General features: G+C 44.6%; 1 protein-coding gene across 1 annotated transcript in view; it reads right to left on the reverse strand.

Moving 5' to 3' along the window:
* Nucleotides 1-4181: 4181 nt before the first annotated feature.
* STK4 (serine/threonine kinase 4) overlaps nucleotides 4182-19659 on the reverse strand; it is a 45935-nt gene continuing 30457 nt past the window's right edge. The window contains exon 11 of the mRNA XM_062008759.1: nucleotides 4182-7337. Within this exon, the coding sequence (XP_061864743.1) occupies nucleotides 7179-7337 (159 nt within the window). The 3' untranslated portion in view covers nucleotides 4182-7178. The remainder of the gene's footprint in view (nucleotides 7338-19659) is intronic.

The following is a 19659-nucleotide window of genomic DNA, read 5'->3' on the forward strand; positions in this document are numbered from 1 at the left end:
CATCCTATTTGTTACACAGCCATGAGACCTGGGAAGCAGGCAAGGAGGAGCAGGAATGTGCAGAAACACAGACTGGGATCAGCAACCTCAAGGACTGCAGAGCTGAGCTGCCAGCATGGGAGCTGAGAGGCAGCAGACACCTGTCATTATCCCTCCTAGCAGCCACTCTTACACTAATTTTAACCCCAGGATCGTGGGTCATGTTTTAGAGTAAACACACAAGAGGCTTCATTTGTAAAGAAAAGGTAGTTTGGGTAGGAAGTGCTCCTTTCTTCACTTGGTTAAACAGAGTTTTAGGCACAGGTCTGTCAGCAGAAGGCTGGAGGAGGTGTGTGGAGGGCGTCTCACCTGAGGCTCTGGTTGTTGGCAAGGGCAGGGGATGGGGAGGGGATACAGCACCCTGCTGCTCATCACAGAGAGCTGCCTTCATCCCCTGTCCATCCCCACTGCTTTCATTCACTCCAAGGACTGAGCCCACCCACGCTAATCCAGGCTGACTCTGGGCAGCGGTTCCCCCAACACCACAGTGTGTTAAATCCCATCTCCTGCCACAGAGAACATTCCCTGGGCTTCAGTGGCCCTGATCACATCCAGCCTCCATCACATTCCTTGCTCAGGACCAACTGCCAGCACCCAGCCTCAGGCTGCCCATGACAGGGACTGTGGGCACCATGAATTAAGCCTCATTATCACAGGTTACCTCTGGCCAACACTGTGTGGTAGCTCAGTAGCCGCTTAAGAGGTTTGGAAGGGCCCTGAGGGCAGCCCCACACAGCACCAGGCTGCCTATGGAGATCCCTGTGCACCTGCAGAGTTTTAAGGCCCTGAGCAGATGCTGAGCACACAAGCAGCAGCAGCCCTGGCCAAGCTGAGGCAGCTCAGTTTGCCAGTGTGCCTGGTTACCTCAAGGGGTGGCTGCTCTTTGGAGCTGGCTCTCATGTTTCATGGGGTGTAGCTTGTGCTCTGATGCTGCTGAGGCTACATCTTCCTTTACCCTGAAGGCAACACAAAGGGCTGAGTGAGCTCCTGATGCTGCAAGTGGCCTCTCTGATGTGCTGAAATGAGGGGGGTGTCTCTGGGCTTTTTGTCTCAGTGGGCTGGTTGGGGAGGGGAAGACTTCCTGCTGCTCTCCTTGCATCATGCATGCCTCTGCTAGATGTGATAGGAGGGGAGGGTTAAAAATAGACCTTAATCTTTAGTCCTTTGAGAGTTTTTCCATTTAAAAAACCTGAAGTCTACAAGCTGCTGATCTCTCCAAGGCAAAAGCTCCCCTAAGTCAGGGCTTAAAGCAAGGCAGGACCTGCCATGAGCCCCCTACGCTGCCCTCCCTCAGCACAGGGCTGCTGTGCCAGAGAGCTCCAGCCCTGGGAACACCACCAAAGATGTTTGCTTTTTTTAGCCTCCTGCTCTCTGTGAAGACATTAGGATTTGTGTGGCTATGAGTAACTGCACTAGGCAAATCCTCCCACTGCTGTGCAGGCAGAGCAAGCGGAGCCAGAGCTCTGCAGAGCAGGGAAGAGCTGGGTGCAGGAAGGGGCCCAGCACCAGGTGAGTGGGTGATCACAGCCCACTGTTGCCTGAGCAAGACACTTCTGTTGCCAGGACTGGTCTGACTTGCTATTTCTAAGGCAAGTAGAAATTTCCTGTTCTTTTGCTAATCCCTCATCAGTTTTCCCCCCAAGGGCTGCAGTTGCCTTTGGTACAGTGGGTAAATCAATTAAACACATTAGCAGGTTATTCCTACAAAAGCTGCTCTCCACACTCACAGAATGATTGATGAAAGAGCGACTCTGTTGCCCCCAGGGAATGATGATTAAGGAGTGACCTTATTAAGCTATTTCATGCAGCTGAGAATTAGCCATCTCTGCTCAAAGAGACCAAGCAAACTTCATTACTTTTGTTTAAAACTTCTTTTCCTTTGCCAGCTTTCAGATCTGTGACTGGTGCACTCGGCTGGTTGGGGAGGAACTGGCAGATTAGAAAGGGTTTGGGCTGCAGGAAGGAGAGGCTCCTCGCTGGCAGCATCTCTGGGATCTCCCCTGCCCAGCCCTGCTTTTCTTACCAGGGTGCAGAGAGTCAAAAATCAGAGCTGACTGCTTGAGCAGGTACCTGATAAACCAGCACTACCTGTAACTCCCACGTTTGCTGAGCGCAGTCTGGACAGCAGGAAAGACAAACAGTGCTACAGTAAGACTGTTTTTATACAAAATCATACTAAAACACTTCATCAGAGTAGTAGGAAAGAGCCAAGGTCTGTATATGCTTATGGGTTCACTGCAGCCTTTTCCTGAACCATAGCTATTAACTTGGTTGGAGGAAACACACACACTCCAGGCTTTTGCTCTGTCCCTTGTGATAGATGAAGCCTGGGAGGTGTGCAGTTAAGTTAACCAACTCTGCCTGGACAGGTCACACAGCTTTAGGGGATGGAAAACACAGGTCAGGTGTGCAGGGAAGCACAGCACCAGTGATGCACATTCACAGCCAGACCTCAAATCCAGCTAGAGCTGAGGGGAGAGAATCACCTCACACCTTTGGTTCCAAGATCATCCCTTCTACAGTCAACAAGTGATGGTCTAGAGCTCGTGAGGCTCTTGGGGCTGAGGAAAGGCCACCCTGCAGCTCATCCATCCCATGACTGTGCAGGGACAGGTCTGCAAGAGGCTGCTCTGGTGCTGTGACCACTCTGGATGGGATTCAGGGGCTCTGGGCTCCCTCCACTCTCAGCGCTGTATCGATTTTAATAGCACCAACCCAGAGGGGAGAGGAACAGGCTGTGCTGCCTAGATGAAATTCAATTGTTTTAAAGGTTTTAAAGAAGCTGGCTGTCTTCCTGGGCTCTTAAATTAAAGGGCAATTAAGTCACTTGCAGTCTGGAAAGAGCTAATGGGTGTTTCCTGTTTGACTGTCTAAAATTTTTGCCAGAGTGATTAAGGCAATGAGAAATTGTCAACTCTCACATCAGGGCTGTCAGCCAACACTCAAAGCCTCTATCCACAGAGCATGCTCAGACTGTTTTGGCTGGTGGACAGGAGGAAATGGGATAAAATGAGGGTGTAAGAAAGGATTTGGGCGTAAAAGACACTGGCACAGCAAGACCTGTACCTTAGTACTGATAATTACTATGGGAGGAGGAGAAACACTGCTGGTGCTATGGTTCTGTGGCAAGTTGACTTTTACCCCCATGGAGGAGAAAAACCTAGCTGAACATCAGCCCCAGCTCGTGGCTACTTGTCAGCATTGGTTCTATTAGTTATATGCAGTTGCTATTTGTGCAGCAGGTCTGGTGCTCCCAGCACAGAGGGAGGGCAGGGGAACACTCCTCTGTGGGGCTGCAGCACTGCTGCTGTGCTGGGAGTGCAGCCCTCTGCAGTATCCTGCTCATGTGGCTGAGGAACATGCAAGAGCTCTAGGCCTTCCTAGTTACTAGAAATGCCTGCAGTCTCCCTCCCTTTGATTTCCACACTCCTTCCTAACATTTCAAACCTCAGATCTATTTTGTTTCTTCCGGGCTTGCTAAGCAAAGCTGACTCCTGAATGAATTCTGTCTCTGCTTCGGTTAGTCATCCCTTCAGGACAGATTTAGTAACTGCTCAGGGAAACCACGTAGAAGCCAAGAGTTCACCATTGGAAGGCAGCACCCACTCACTGTCAGCTTCATCTTTTGCTGGGCTAGAATGATGAAAGTGCAGCAAGTCAGGCAGAACGAGGCGATCCCTCAACCCCTCAGCTCACCTGCTGGGGTGATAAGTGGATCCGTACCCGACCCAAGGCTCAGGAAAACTGCTGCAGTGTGAAATAACAGAGACTGCAAGTATCCACAGCAGGATCCACTGTCCCCATCTGCCAGGGCAGCCCTGGGGCACAAGACCCTCTTGTAGAACTGCCTGAACTCCCAGCACGTGTCCATTGCCCCTCGGCATCGCCACAGAGCTGGCAGAACACCGGCCTGGCCCGGAGCACATCTCTCCCTCAGGTGCAGAATGAGTAAGGTTTTACAGCTAAAGAATGGCCTCTTCTCTGCATATTTACTGCTGGTGTTTATTAAAGCTTACATGCTCCTCCAGAATTTTGCCTAACAGGGGCTGACTAGAGGCACATCATGTTAAAACTGGTCCCTATAAGCAATAACACACCAGAGTGTTTTTAGAGCATAGATACGAGCTGTGCCACCACACTGATGCTTTCAGGTAAGGACAGTTTATTTGTCCTTTTGAACAAATAAGGCAAGATAATTGAGAAAGAACAAACAAAATCTCCTGTATCAAACTGAGGAATGCAATAACAGTTACTATTTCATACATATACAAACTAATGACCCAACACTATTATATACAAACAGCCAGATCTTACAAAATAGCATTTCAAGTCAGCACTTTATGCCAGTGTTGCTCATCTCTATGTTACAAAAAAGTTAAAGCTACAAACTTCACATTTTTAAGTCTCACGTGACTGACATCATCTGTGTGGGTTTGAGAAGCAAAAGTAAAGGTTTGTCCAGCACCCTTTCAGCAGTGCACATGGACCCAAGGAGCAGATGGATGCACCTTCACAATTAAGCCTTTTGCTTAAAAACTTTGTCAGAACAGCTTTCCCTTATGGTACAGGCCTTGGTCTTAGCTCCAAGAAATGGCAGGTACTGTGCTCTCACACACTCCTGCAAAGGGACCAAAAAGGGAATTATTCTCACTGGTAGACTGAAAATCAGTGCAGGAGAAAATAATTCCTCTGCATTAGGGCTCCAAGTCCAAGAACTAACAACAAGTCTCAGCCACTGCAAGAGTTTAGGAAAGGTTCAGACAGTTAAGCCATTGGGCCAGTTTTACTTATTTTGGTTGGTTTGCTGTATTTTAAGACAATCACATCAGCAGAGTATTTCAAGGGTGCTTACATTCAGTCACAGGTTGCATATTCTGTTAAGAGACACCATCCCGTGGTGTTTCACCTAAAACTTGAGTTTTGTAATGCCCTCTGATCACTACACACTTACCTACACAGTGCAGACATAAAACTCCTCCTGATAGAATCTGCTTGACCTGAGCCACATACAGGCAATGCACAATTATCACCTCACACATCCATGTGTCCATCACACCAGAGGTGTTGGGCCAGATCCACCCCCGTGACTAATACAACATCCAACACTTGACCAGACAGCTCCCTCCTGGGTTGTGGGAGGGATTTTGAAGCAAAGGGTTGCTTGTAACAAACACGTGTTTAGGGCAAAAAGTATTACACAGGTTTCAGAGGAGCACTGAGTGAGGCCTGATGTTCACTCAACACCCCACTAGGCCTCATGAGAGAGCCCAGAATAAGGGGTTTCAGTCTGTTAACGGCAATAAACCTTTTAATTACTTGGCTTTACAACTTTTCCCATCCTTGAGGCTATCCAACAGCCTGTTATCCCTGGATGTACTCATACTTCAGCATCACAGATACACTGCTGCTGCCTCCCCATTCCCTCAGGGCCAGCTGCTTTGCTGTGCTCACACTGCCTATCAGACCCAGACAGACAGACACAACTGGATGGCAGAGGGGGTACAAACGGCTTGGTTCCTTTCCCAGCAGTGGAGCATCACTGGTGAGAGCAGCCAGGAGTCTGCTCTGAGGGGCAACAGGAGCATGTGGAGGTGTGGAATGAACACTTCACCTCTCTAGCAGCATTTGATTGAGGAGACACTGCAATTTAGTTTAATTTTCTAGGTGATATACTAAGGCCTATTTCAGGAGGACATGGAAAAGGTTCCCTCTGTCAGAGCAAAGCTGGTAGCAATGCTTGCTCTGTCCAAATATGGCAGCATATGCTAGACACTGAAACTACACACCTCTGCTGTTACAGGCCATGAGGCAGGGCTATCACTTCCTCACTGCCCTGTAACTGGGATCACTTTGCTGCTTCTGGTTTACTTTCCACTCTGTGTGATTTAATTGCACCATGCTCACAGTGATTGTATACGCTGGGGCACTGTTGTTCACTGAGTTATGCCAGCCAGGAATGGCAGGGGAATAAGAAAGAAGAGCATCCAGAGGAACTGGAAGAGACTGAATCTCTTCTAGTAGGACATCAGGAATTGTCTTCTCAGCCAGATCATCTCTACCTTCACTCCATCACCACAAATGCACATCTTTATGAATTCAACAAAGTCTTGACTTTCTTTCCAACAGCTCTGATGTGCTAAATCTTGCAGAAATGTGAAGGGTTGTGAAATCAGGTTTTTATTCAAGCACCTAAAGATGTAAATCTGAAATGGAGCCCATAAAATATTTCACAAACTGGGGAGATATTTAAGTCCTCTCAGACACAGGCAAGTACCTCACTCCTGAGAGAGGTTCACACAGCTTCCACCCATTCAAATCCTGTTTGCTCTTCCCAGCACTCCACTGTCAGCAGGGTCTCCCTGAAGGAGATTTATAAACAGACAGACAAAGGGGAATCAGAGTACCAGCTGGCTTTTGGTGTTAAGTTGGTGGGGATTTTAAATTACAGAATATGATTTCTGATGGGAGGCACAACATGCTTCATCTACTCGTATTCAGAAAGGAGACAAAAAGAGGACAAAACTGAGGTCCTGGAAAAACCACACTTGCTGAAAGCACACAGTGTAAGGCATGGGGCTTATTACAGGCTTTAGAAAATGAGATTTAAGTTTCCTTTCAAAAGGCTGGAACAGTTTGTTCATGTTCTCACCTGCTCTCTTCAGTGACCTAAAACTTATCAGTACCTTAACAGTAATACAGTTAACAGCTTGAAACTGAGTCTGTGCATTCACAAAGGAAAAACAAAAAGAAGAACCACAAAAGATGCAGCTGTTAAACAACCACAATCCATATGAACTTCAACCAGAACAGACTACTGACAGCTCAGTTGGAAAAGAGAGCCAACATTCATGAGCCTATATCTATCTGTTCCTCTGATTTAAAAACAACTCTCCTAAAAAACAACAGTAACAAAACTCCTTCGGAATCATGTTTTAAATACAGGTCTGACATCAAAACATGCCCTTAGGATTCTCCACTGACCGCTGTTCCTGAGTTCACAAAGGTGCTATGGAAAAATAAACGAGCAGAAGTATTGCCCTCTATTTTGCTGTCGTATTTCAATAGAAATCAATCTGTTCAGTAGTCAGAAAAGCAAAGGAGCAGGTCGCTGGAGGGTGGAAGAACATTCTACCAGTGGCTCAGAAGTTCTGCTGCCGCCGCTTCTTGGCTTCAATGGCATCGAGGATGGGCTGCCGCTTGGACTGGTACTTCTGGCGGATCTCCTCGATCTCCTGCTCCATCATGGGGTCCAGGGCTGAGAGCCTCCTCTGAAGCTCATCAACGCTCCAAGTCTTTAGCTAGCAGGGAGACAAAAGGACAGACACGGGCATCAGTGCAGCCAGCAGCTGAGAGGTTGTTAAGCGTTGGAAGAGGCTGCCCAGGGACGGGACGTGGTGGGGTTCCCATCCCTGGAGATATTCAAAACACTCATAGATGAGGTGCTGAGGGACATGGTTTAGCTTAGTAGTGGGTTTGGCAGTGTGAGGTGACTGGTTGGATTCGATGATTGAAGGTCTTTTCCAATTGTAATGGTTCTATTCTACGCTTGCACACGTTCCTATGTGACCTGATGTATGTGAACCTGCTTCTGCAGGTAGGTTGGACTAGATGATCTCTAAAGGTCCCTTCCAACCCTACCTGAGGGTCACAGCACATCTTCCAGTAGCAGAAGGTGGAAGAGTTCTGCTGCTCTCAGTGAGACTGGCATGAGCCTCAGGAGACTGGGCTGCCTCTCCTCATTTTACAGCTACATTACATGCTCTGTTTAGTGACAGCCTGAGTGTATAAAACAACCAGGGAAATGTTTCCCCCATTGAGTTGTTTTTGTAACGCTTCATTTCGCAGGCTTCGAACAGAAACGCTGTGTTGAGATGGAACAGAAGCAAAGTTCTCCCCCTCCCCTTTCCTTGCAACTAAACTTCCTTCTGCTAAGTGACAAAAGGAGATAGAAAGGAAAAGGAATTAAAAAACCCATCATTGACTGAAGTCTCATTTAAAAAAAGCCAAAAAAGGGCATTTATGTACAATGAGGCTGAACCTCAGTCACGTGAGGAATTCAGACTCCTCTACAGCAGAAATCCCAGACACACACACACCAGGTCACTCTGGGCCAGTCTCATCCTGATAGACTATGCAAATATAACTTGTATTTTGCTGCACATGTGAAGGTATCAGGCAAGCCAGGACAAGCTTTCCTCCGCTGCACTCTCTGTCTGTCTGCCCTTTGTTTAAGTGTCTCTCTTGTGTGTGCCAATCTCCTGAGAACTGGCACAGCAAAGTTTTGTTCTGTGATTAGAGATGCCAAGTGTGGCCTGAGACAGTCTAGACTGTCCCCAGCTACAGCCTTCATGTACTATTGTAACGTGAATACCTGTGGGAACAGACAGGATTTAGGGTACTGTTGAAGCACCAGCCCTTTTCCCATCCCAGACTGAGTGATGCTCAGAAATAACTCGGCTGTTTTACAGCCACCACAGAAGGATGGGAATGACTATTCCCACCACCTGCTTTCAGTGATCACCTGCTGTGGAAACTAGGAATGTGTGTAATAATTTGGGTGTTTTTTTGTGAACTAAGAAGTGCCAATGTTTGGACTTTTGACAAGTGTCACAACTGACTTATCTTTATTTCAGTTAAGTGATGCTGCTGTCCTGATTTAGCTGTTCATTAGTCACCTGTTGTGGTTATTCAAGTCATTTCTGAACCAAAACACACAGAGCAAAGCTTGCTGCCTATTATAAAGCACCAACTGAATTACTGGCTGTTTAATGGCAGCTTGCATCAGTCCTCAAAATGTATGTAAATACTAAAATGAGGAAATCCTGACCCTTCTTCCTGAGGTGGAAGAGACACCAAGCCTCAAACCACAAAGTCATCTGCTAGCTTATTTCTCACAAGGTCTGTTGTAATTCTTTAGCATATTCTGCTAAATAAGATATTTCCTAGTTGCAGCTACAGAATCACAAATCCACTTGAACAGCTGAGGCACACACAAACCAAAACCTTCCTTGCAAGGGTATATGGTCTTTCAGCCTCTCCAATCAGGCAACTGCTCATCAGGAAGACAAAGTATTTCCTCCACAAAGATATCCATTATTTAGACCCATTAATGCAACTTTACCAGACAGCAGTTTAAGTTGATGCATGGCACCAGTTGCCTTTTCACACTAATTTATTACGGAGCAGGTAATGATTCACCATTCCCCTTCCTCACTGTGCAGGGCATTGAACAGTCAAATGGAAATGTAAAAAAGATGAAAACATTAATTCAGGTACTGAACACATAGACTAAGCAGCTCTACTGGAGCAAATGGCTGTCAGCTTTCCCAGAGTATCCACTGCCAGAGTACTAAAAGAGCTTATGAACAGATCTAAACTACCTCACTCACGGCTTAAGCCTACTATTAGATGTCAGAAATTGTCCTTGGGCTGCAATCTTCCATGGATGCCCTTTGAGCCTTCTCCAGCATCCTCCCGAAGTGCTGGGTGCTGCTTACAACCAGAAACAAATTGCCAGAGTTGGCAGATCAGAGGGCAGAGCAGATTTACAGCAGTGATCTCTCCAGACCCTGAGAATGTGGCAGTAAGAAAAAAACCTCCCTCATGAACGTTCTTGAACATGATGTAGCATCACAGGACATCCTCCACGGACACTGACAAAGTCATTCTGCTAACTGTAAGCAACTGCTGGCATTGATAATTCCTGGGACTGTCAGATGTGGAAGGTTCTCAGAGCATAGATAAGTCTGGGGTGGGCAAAAGCTTACAGATATATATATATATATTAATATGAATGAATTAGAGAGTGGGTTACCTGCACAACGGAGAACAAAGCAGCTACTTAAAGTGACAGACCACAGGTTAAACAGCACAGGGGCGGTGGGAGAAGGGAGTGAGGCAAGTAGATGCAGTGCAAAAAAATCCAAGAGCACAGAAACACATCTCGTGTGCAATGCTGTGTGTTGATGAGGAAGGACTCAGAGAGTTTTCATCTGGAATAACGTCAGCGTGGCTGTGAATGACATGCTACTCCTAAAAGAGGCAGAGAAGCCAAAGGGCAATGCCAGTAAAAGGTCCAGAACATGACTGTTCATCACAGATGAGCAGACGAGAGGCTGACAGGCATCTCATTACTAATGAGAGCCAAGCGCCCACGCGGTGACAGAGGACGCCCAGCCCTCTGCTCCCACTGTGCTGCACAACCCTCCACAACACGAGCCCTGGGACCTGGGCTGGGCTGTTACTCAGCTTGTCCTTCACTTGCATATACATATTTAAAAGAGAAAAACAAAAGCAAAGAGAAGTGCTTCAAACGCGACGGCCTCCATTTCACCCTGCACTGTGGCACTTCCCTGCGAGCCAACGCCACACACAGACCTGCTCACAGAAAAGGAGTTTTTAAACTCCAACACGTCTGTCTCTGCAGTGGTAAGCTCCTGGGATACTGACATTATTCTCTTAGAAAAATGCCAGAAGCTAAATAAGAAAAGAAGGACAAGGACAGAGTATCTCATGACAGATGACTACTCAGGGTAAAGACTCAGCGCCAAACAGCTGCAATTAGAGCTGGGTTTAGCCACGGGCTCAGTCCCACTGCTCTCCTCACTTCTCCTTCTGCTGTAAGAAGTCTGTCTCTGTAAATGTCTATTTTTGTCCACAGTGATCAAATAGCTGAGACAAACTTTGAAAGGAAGGAATCTCATTTCAAATGTAAAGATTGATACAAAATACTTGTTCTAAGGTTGGTCAAACACATCTATCAACAGGGAGAAGCACTGGTGCAGTAAAATTATCCAAGCAAGGTTGGATGTACAGAAAGGTAATTTTTAACCATTTAATTAACAGTTGCATTTTTACTCAGGGTTTTGAGAGCTCTATAAAAATGCCCAGTTGAGGCCAAGCATCAGAGGTGCAAGTGTTCACCTGAAAGCCTCTCACCCACGGCCATGTGTGCTGCTGACTGCTCTTTGGGCTGCAGATGCCACTGACAGAAACATCTTGTTTTAATATGCTGATGATTTCTGCTGTATCATTCACAAGGACACAGATAATCACATCCTTCAGAAGGACACAACCTACGGCCTTTCCACACATCCCCAGTAACGACGGACAAATCAGGAACAGATCGTTTGAAACACAATTTCTTCCTCAAGGAGCAGATTTGTAAGCTGCTCATGACATCCCTTTGCCAGCATTTCAGACAGACCTGCAGGTTCACTCCTGTGAACCACGTTCACCTCAGCAAACTGCTTCCAAGTTGCTGGTTTTCCCAAATCAGCGTTTTAAAGATAGGGGGGGAAAAACAAACCCACTTGCATTTGTTCCTGTCAGGTAAAGTGTCACTGCAAGGTGATATTCCACTGAATGTAAATGAATCTAAGAGAATAAGGAGAATAAATAAAGACTTTCTGCAGACATGTTACACACAGCCACAGCTTCAATATTCAAGGGCACCATGAATCTGAACATTGTACCCATGCAGCTGTGTCCTGAGCAAGAGGCAGTCTAAAAACCTACCACAGTACTTTTAAACAAACCATGCCAGATTTATGTTTCACACAAGACCTACTGTAAAACACAAAAGCCTAGAGAATTAGCTCAGCCCCTTACCCTGTCCCCAAGAACATCAAACAAAAAAATCCCAAACAGTGAAAACATTCTGAAGTAGAAACCAATGCAAAGGATTTATGAGGGTTCTCTTGGTACCCACAGGCCTTACACTGAAGGGCACCCACGCCTGGCTTTCCTACAGAAGGGTCTGTAGCTTGACCAGTTTGGGACCCAGCGTATTCCTCTGGTCCCTCCACAGCCCTCCAGCAGCACAAGGTCACCGCTGACTCGGACTAGTCTGCACTACTGACAGAAATACGTTGTCATCCAGTAATCCCTGAGTCACTTCAGCTATCATTCTTATTTGCTCCTCTACCAAAAACACTGCCAGCAAAATCCTCTTTGCTGCATGAATTCTGAGCAGCATATAGAAACGAGCTGTTTCCCAGCAGCTTTCACACTATTCTCCCCCAGCAATGACTTTGGGCAAAGCACTAACCAGCTGCACAGGAATCCAAAATATTATCTTAGGGCAACAGAAAAACACATGTCTCCTGAAATTTTGTTTTTACTTGCTGCCATTGAATCTGATCCCTAGATTTAGCACAAAGCTTTTTCTTTGTATCTTTGCAATGTTTCATGTTGTCAGGGCTTTGTTTTTAAATAGTCTTAGAAGTCCTGAAGCTTGAGCCAAACCTTTCAAAGCCGTGTAGCTGAGGTGCTGAGGGCTGTGGGTTAGTGGTGGGCTTGGCAGGGTGAAAGGAGGGCTTGGACTCAGTGAGCTTCAAGGTCTTTTCCAACTGAAACAACTCTACAAATCGTCCATCTCCAGGGAGGGGATGCAGTTCTACCATTGTCTTTTAAACACAGAGATGCACCCTGAGTTCTGGAACAAACCAGGAATATATGCCATGGGTGAGAGGGGGTAATTTTCTTCACGATTAAACTATTTAAACAAGTCTGCAGGAGGAGGGGATTTTCCAGTCTTGATGCTACAGTAAATCCTACAAATAAAGCTAGGAAGCCATCTCCTTCCTCAGCCATAATTTCTGTGAGCCTGAACACTTGCCTTCCACATGCTCACAGAGTATTTGCTGAATATCCTCCCACCTTTACCACCAACAGTCTATGGCTTTTTAGAAAGGAATCACCCAGCTGCAGCAACCACTCTGCCTTGCACCCAGATACTCCAGGTGGCATTTACTGCTCAACATAACTTGATGTCAAACTTTTTGGTTTTAAATAGCCCTTAGAAAAACTGGCTTTAGCAATTATCACTTCATAAGGGGCAGTGGGAGTTTGAAGACTAAAATACAGAAGCAATAAAACTGCAGCTTCCCACGCTACACAGGAAAATAAATTCTTAGTGGAAGAGATAAGAGCTAGATGAGAACTAAAGCAAAAACAAACTAACTGTCTATTTAGCATAGCTTTTATTGTTATATCTTCCTTTTCTGCCTAGTTTTATGCTGCAACCTAAGAGTTCTTGACTGCGTGCCATGTGAGAAAAGCCTACAGAAGGAACTCAGGATACCTGGAATCACGTTATTAGGGACCACAACTCTTCATTTACTTGTTTGTATTGAGATAGGCAAAAATCTCAACATGGTTTGAGAACAGTTTTGGTCTAAATCTAGCTATCCAAACTACAATAAACATTAGATGCCAAATAGGCATTTGCTGCTAGAGAGAACAAATAGTATTTCCACTGTAATGTAGCAGTAACAGGCTACTCTGGAAAAACAAACTAAACCAAAACCAACCAACTGGGACTACAAGGGTACAGAAGCACATCAGAGGTTCTCACTGGAAGCTTCTGGTGATCACCCTCAACATCAGAAGCAGCTATATACCAGAGATAAGCAGGAAAAAAATCCTACAAACACTACAAAGTACTCAGATGTCCTTTGGGAAGGGAGGTTCTTCACAGAAGAGGCTAATTAAACTCATGCGTCCCTTGACCTTGGCTATCAGCACTGCTATCAAGATACTTCCCTTCTGATAAAGCCAAGGGCACACTCGTACTTTCTCTCCAGAATGCTGTGGATTCAGTTTGATGTGCATCCAGTCCAACTTCTAAACTTTTCTTCTCTCACTTCCCCAAGCAGGATTTTATTGTCAGGAGGCAATTACCCATTGGATGCCGCTTGCTGCAACTATTTGTAGCAACCGCCTCAGAGCGTAATTCAGCCTGCAGCATGGGAGAGTGCATGGGTGCTACAGAAGACCACAAGCTAGGGAGAGGGGTCAAATCTCAAGGATTCATGAATGTGAGTTCTGACAGGTATAAGAGATGAGATTATTCTGGAATTAGCCTTCTGTAACTTGAAAGAGTGGTTAAACACAGTCTCAATTAAACACTTCCTTCAAATGCATTCTGAGGGAACAGCTTACTGAATAGTACTATGCACCTCTTTAAAACCAGCAAAAAAAACCCCATTCAATTTCTCTGGCCAAAATGAAATGTAGAGGGTGATTTCTCATGCTAACCTGTGCTCCAGACTTGGGTCCTGGGACCGCTGATACAAATTGGTGTTGGAATAGCATGCCATTTTTTCCTGCCATTTTCTTTCCTTAGCATTTTTTCCTGAAATGCTGGCTCAACACCACTTGGCATACTTTCAATCACTGATCTAAAAATTAAGTGCCTTGTTCTCATTTATGTTTCTAGCATAAGGAGGCCTCAATGCAATGGATGAGCAGGCATTAACTATGTACTGTAAGTTGTCCAATGCAAAGGACACAAGAATCTAAGAACCTACAGGCACTTAAACCCACCTATCCCTGCAGCTTGCTTGACAAATCTGACCAGAAGCCACACTACAGAGGGGCTACAGTAAATCAGAACAAGCCCCTGTGCCTACAGAAGCACTAATTATCTTGATTTCCCCCTCTTTTAGCATTAGCATGTCAGTCAAGTTTCTCACTGTTATGAAAGCAGTGGATGAAATGCACTTACTGTGGGATTTCATGCAAGATTAAAAATACAGATATTAATCTTTCAAAGGATTTGAAAAGTAAGTCTCAACAGCACAAGCTCCTGCTTTTAATGCATCTTAATTATTTAGGCAATGTGCTCACAAAACACATCACTGGCTGCAGCACCCAATACAAGTCAAAGCAGCACAGCAGATAGAACTTCCCAAGGCAAGCAAATGGGATCTGTGATCAGTGCACACCTGGAGACAGTTGTTTCAGGCCAGCTCATCTGGATAGCAGATGACTTCCCACAAAGTATCAACACTCAACTTTCATGAGGCCAAGTCAGCTCAAGCCACTGCAACTCAAGAAGTACAAGTACAATCACAACATCACTTTTTGTGGAGGACAGACACTAACACCCACTCAGCATTTGATCCTTAGCTGAACTGGAAGGATTTTAATAGAGAGGTGTACCAGAGGAGGCCCAGGCCTTCTCAGATGACATGTTTGGGCTAGCTCTACCCTATTTTCACAAACATGGAGTTCTATGGTTACTGAATGTCAAACAGTGCTACAATGCAAGTAAGCACCCTGGTTATTTTCTATGGAGCTCTGCTTATTTGATTAAAAGAAAGGTGTAAGGTACCAGGCCATTGTAACTGTACCGTTCCTACAGAATGACTGGAAGGTGACACACGCCATTCTCCTCCCTGCCCTGCTCCCTGCCAGACCATGCCTCAACTGGAAACTTCTCTCCATCCTGTATCTACAGTAACAATTGCTGCCAAGACCTCTTCTCTCAGCTGAGCACCTTGCTGGTTCTGCAAGGCCTCTCTTGAGCTGCCACAGGTTTGTGGCCCACCGGGCTGCGTGGGGAGCTGCCCCTCTGCTCGTGGCATCACTGCTGAGGCACCGCTGCTGAAGCACTCCTCTTCTCTAGCGAGAACTGCCACAGCTTTATTGTTCAACCACCTCTTATTTCAGGCTGTATTTATATCCATGATGTTTGATCCTGCTGCTTCAGCAAGGTCTCAAGTGTACTTTCAGCAGTTGATTCCTGTGACTGCTATGGAAGAGACACACACACATGCTTTAGACACACAACCGCTACAGTGCATCTTTGCTTTCTCACTCTCCCCATAGTTCAGATGTTTTCCCCCATTTCTGGAACAGCTGTTGGTGATATGTCAGAAAATTCCCAATACAGAAAGCAATTTCAGAGGACAGCAGCAAACATCCAGATCTGTCCCTGGCTACTCTGGCTATTCAGACACAACTAGGCAGTGACTCTGCAGAGTGGTTACCCACGGAGCAGAGACGATGGCACAACTATGAGAACACCACAGCCTCAATAACACTGGCACTCCTGGGTTGCTCTAAGCCAAGAATTGCACTTTATCAATCCTTACTGTAATCCCCAAAAGGCTCAAAAACGTTTTGATGTTACTGTCAGCACATCCATATAAGCTGTGCATACTGTTCTTACCCTCAGCATTGTACAGAAGTTATATAAAGGAAGAAAGCCCATTCACAGCTCGTCTCATTGATATGAGTGGCCATAAAAAAGAAGTGCTTGGTTTTCTTTTTTTAAAGAGCAATGCATTTTAATCTTCTGAGCACCAAGATTAAATTTCCTTTTTTGGCCTTAGTATCAATCATGAGTATGAATAATCTTATTCACTTCCAAAATCATTCCAAATACTGTACACACTTAATCTAAACAGAGGAAATGACAAATTGTGTCAGCATTACGACACAGCACTGAACTTCAAGAAGTCCAAACCTTCAAATCCTTCAGGGACTTAGAAAGTGGCTGACTAATCCTGTAACCACAAAGACAAGTTATCTCACTGCCTTTTTTTTTTCCCCCTCAGTAACTGAATTAGAAACCAAGCTAAAAGGTCAGTCTGTCTGGACAAGAAAGAAGGAAGAAAAAAAAAAGGAGAACAAAAAGGGAGCATTAGTTGCTTATAAAATACACTTGCTTGCCAGTGATTTGATTAAGGAAAAAAGCAGCAGAATTTTTTTTTCCTTCTCTAAGTGATTATGCTTTAATTTTCTTAAGTAATAGTACTAAAATACCTCTGGACATGCTAAAATAAATCATGTCACTGGGCTTTGAAGATCTGGGTAGCTGCACAAATTGACTGTGAAGTACACAGCTGATCAACATGAGGGGTTTTTTGGTCTCTTTTTTTAAGAAAAGCAATCTCTCAGAAAACGTTGATTCCTTTAAACCAAATAACTTTTTCTACAGATCTGAGGTGTTTAACTAAGTTCTTCTAGAAAGGGCACACGGGTCTGTGACGAAGCTTCCTTCCAATCCAACATTCCCTTGTCTCCTCTCTCTTAAGGGCTCTAATTATTTAAGGACTAATAATTAATTTATTTATTGAGGATCACTTACCCTGACTAAAGTGGAACCTGAAGAAGTAAAACTAAAAATACCTGAAGCAAGAGTGATTCCTTCATACAATATTGCTCCATGTACTATTACCATGCAGCACAAATGTAACTGAAGTGTTAACCAATTAGTTACTGTTAAATCAGTATGTGAATATCATCTTGATTCATGTGGAGTGAGAAGTTTGCTACTGATATATCAGCAGCATTAATTTATCTGAAGACTTCACACCCTTAAATCTGCAATGCACAATGAAAGCTTAAGACACACAGTTTTAGTTTCAAAGGCTTAGGCTGTATGTATCCATGGTAAGCAGCCACTAGACACAGGCCAAAGTTGTTTAAAACTATCTTAACACTTATTAATGTTTACTCAACAAATGTTTCTGAGTCCTAGCCTCCAAATTTATTTCCCACTCCAGGAGAGCTGCTGAAGGAGGTTTGTTTGTGGGAAGATCACTCCAGTTTCCTTTCTCATGTACCCCAATGTGAGGATCATCACAAAACCTCTGTATGATGCTGTTCTTCTTTCGCTAAGGGAAAGGAAGCAACAGCCACAATTTGAAGGCAAGAAAGGCAGGAGAGAGAATTAAAAGCTTTCTAAGGAAAGACTGAATTGTAGGAAACTACAGGTTTCCAGGGCATTTTGAAAAATGAACAGCTGCATGGTCATGGGAGAGGCTCATGCCTCACATGATGAAACTCCTCCCTGCAAAGACTCCTGGTGAGGTAGGCAAGGAGACACCCAGCAATTACATGCACCAAATAACAGTGTCAAATAAGCAACATGTAGGTTTCTCTGCAGGTTTTATAGCAATACAAGAAGAGAGCACACCAGGTCCAGAAGTCAGAGCTGAGATAAACTGACATAATTTAGGCACTCGTCTGGATGAGACCCAGCCCACTGGAAGGTATTCACAGAGGCTTGATGGAGACTTTATCCTCAGGCTTTTCGCTTATGGTCCAGAGACTCCATCCAGGAGACAAGCCAGGGCAGCTATATTCGGCTCCCGATGCAGATAGTCCCCAAAATGAGCCCCATGTGCTACAGATGAGAAAAAGCCTGGACAAGCTTGTCTTTTCAAGCTACATTATTCTTTACAAACACTTGTACTGACAGATGAGTTGCAGGAAAATTTTAGAAGCATTTCAAATAGATCTTGTTCAAGCAGCAATGTTCTTTCTTTAAGGGGAGATGCTGTGCCAAGAACACACCCAGCCTTGAAAACAGATCTCAAGGCATAACGAGGCTCAAATAGGTTTTCTAAAGAATTCAGTATGCTCATGATTTTTTTCCAGTATCACACCTTCAATTATTAATTCCTCTTCCTTTTCCCCCACAGCAGGAAAGCACATTGCAGCCTGACCTTAAACATACAGCAGTAGTGGAACAAATCCCATGATCACAGACCCTGGATGAAGCTCTGTTAGCTGCTTAGCTCATCCACAAAACTTTCAGTCAACGTCTCAGCTGATTAAATGCTACAGTAGGAAAGAGGCCTCAAAGATAGTCCAGGATGTTGCATTTATAAGTCTGAATACTCTTCATACAGAGTTGATTTCAGGTTACATTATTTCAGTCTCCATTAAGGGCTATGACCTAAGCAATTCAGCACAAACAACAGCAACTCGTTTTACTTCCCACTCTCTGAAAGTTTCATTTAAAAGCCTTATGCCACAGAAGGCCTGCTATATACAAAAATATAGCAAAAAATGAAATTTTGACAGCAAGTTGTGGCAGTAAGTGCTTTGCAATCAATGTCAGCATGCACCAAAGTGAAAGCAGGTGGTGAACAATGACCCCGTTACCAAGTGGGAGAGAGCAGAAATCTATTCTCTTCCATAGCAGAGTCAAACCACTGAACTACCTTTTTCAAAGTCAAGTATTGCTAACAAATCTTCAAATCAAATGTGGTTCTCTTCTGGGGATTTTTGGTGGTGGTGGTGTTATAAAGAGGATTTAAGAAGATTTCTAAAACCTGCATAGGTGGAGCTTGCTGTAAATCACATGAGTGGTTTGAAGCTGCCATGAATTTGATGAGGTTTGCAGCAAGGTTCAGACTGTCTTCCTCATGCAAATGTTACAGAAGATTCAAGACCACTTAAACAATAAGAGAGACAAACAAGCTGCTCCTGGGCTTATTTTTCAACATGGCTGTATGTTTGATTTTTCCTTAATAAAGATGTTGCAAGTTATAGGTACTTAACTGGGAAGAACATACTAAATATACTGAGAAGATAATGCTTAAAAGAAACACAAACAATTAGCAGAGCTTTAAAAATTCCTAGCAGATGGCTGAGGGGAGAAAAAAAAGGAAATCCATTTAAGGGACATCAGTGTTATGAATCAAGGCAGGTGACATTTAAAACCAATGAATAAAACATCACAAAAACCTGTCTCTTTTTATAAATCACACTTCACAGAGGAACTTAGAGCTAGGTACTACACTTAAAGATGTCTCTTAATTAGCAGGAGCTACCCTTGGGGTACAATTTCAATTTTGGGAATTAATAGTTGCCTGTTCTGGGCTGCCTTCTACTGTCAGGAAAAATACTCTTTTTATTTGAGTCTGGGTTTCCCCTCCCCCAAAATTATGATCTTAGTGCTCTGCCATTGAAAAAAAGCTTTATTTTACATTCAGCACAGCCCAGACAAGTATCTCAATTTTACCTGTTTCTCATCTAGGAGTCTGCCCTAGTGCCACAGGACCTAAACAGGGATATCTATCAGCCATCCCAGATCTG

The sequence above is a fragment of the Colius striatus genome, chromosome 16 (assembly GCF_028858725.1).
Source record: "Colius striatus isolate bColStr4 chromosome 16, bColStr4.1.hap1, whole genome shotgun sequence".
NCBI classification, from domain to species: Eukaryota; Metazoa; Chordata; class Aves; order Coliiformes; family Coliidae; genus Colius; species Colius striatus.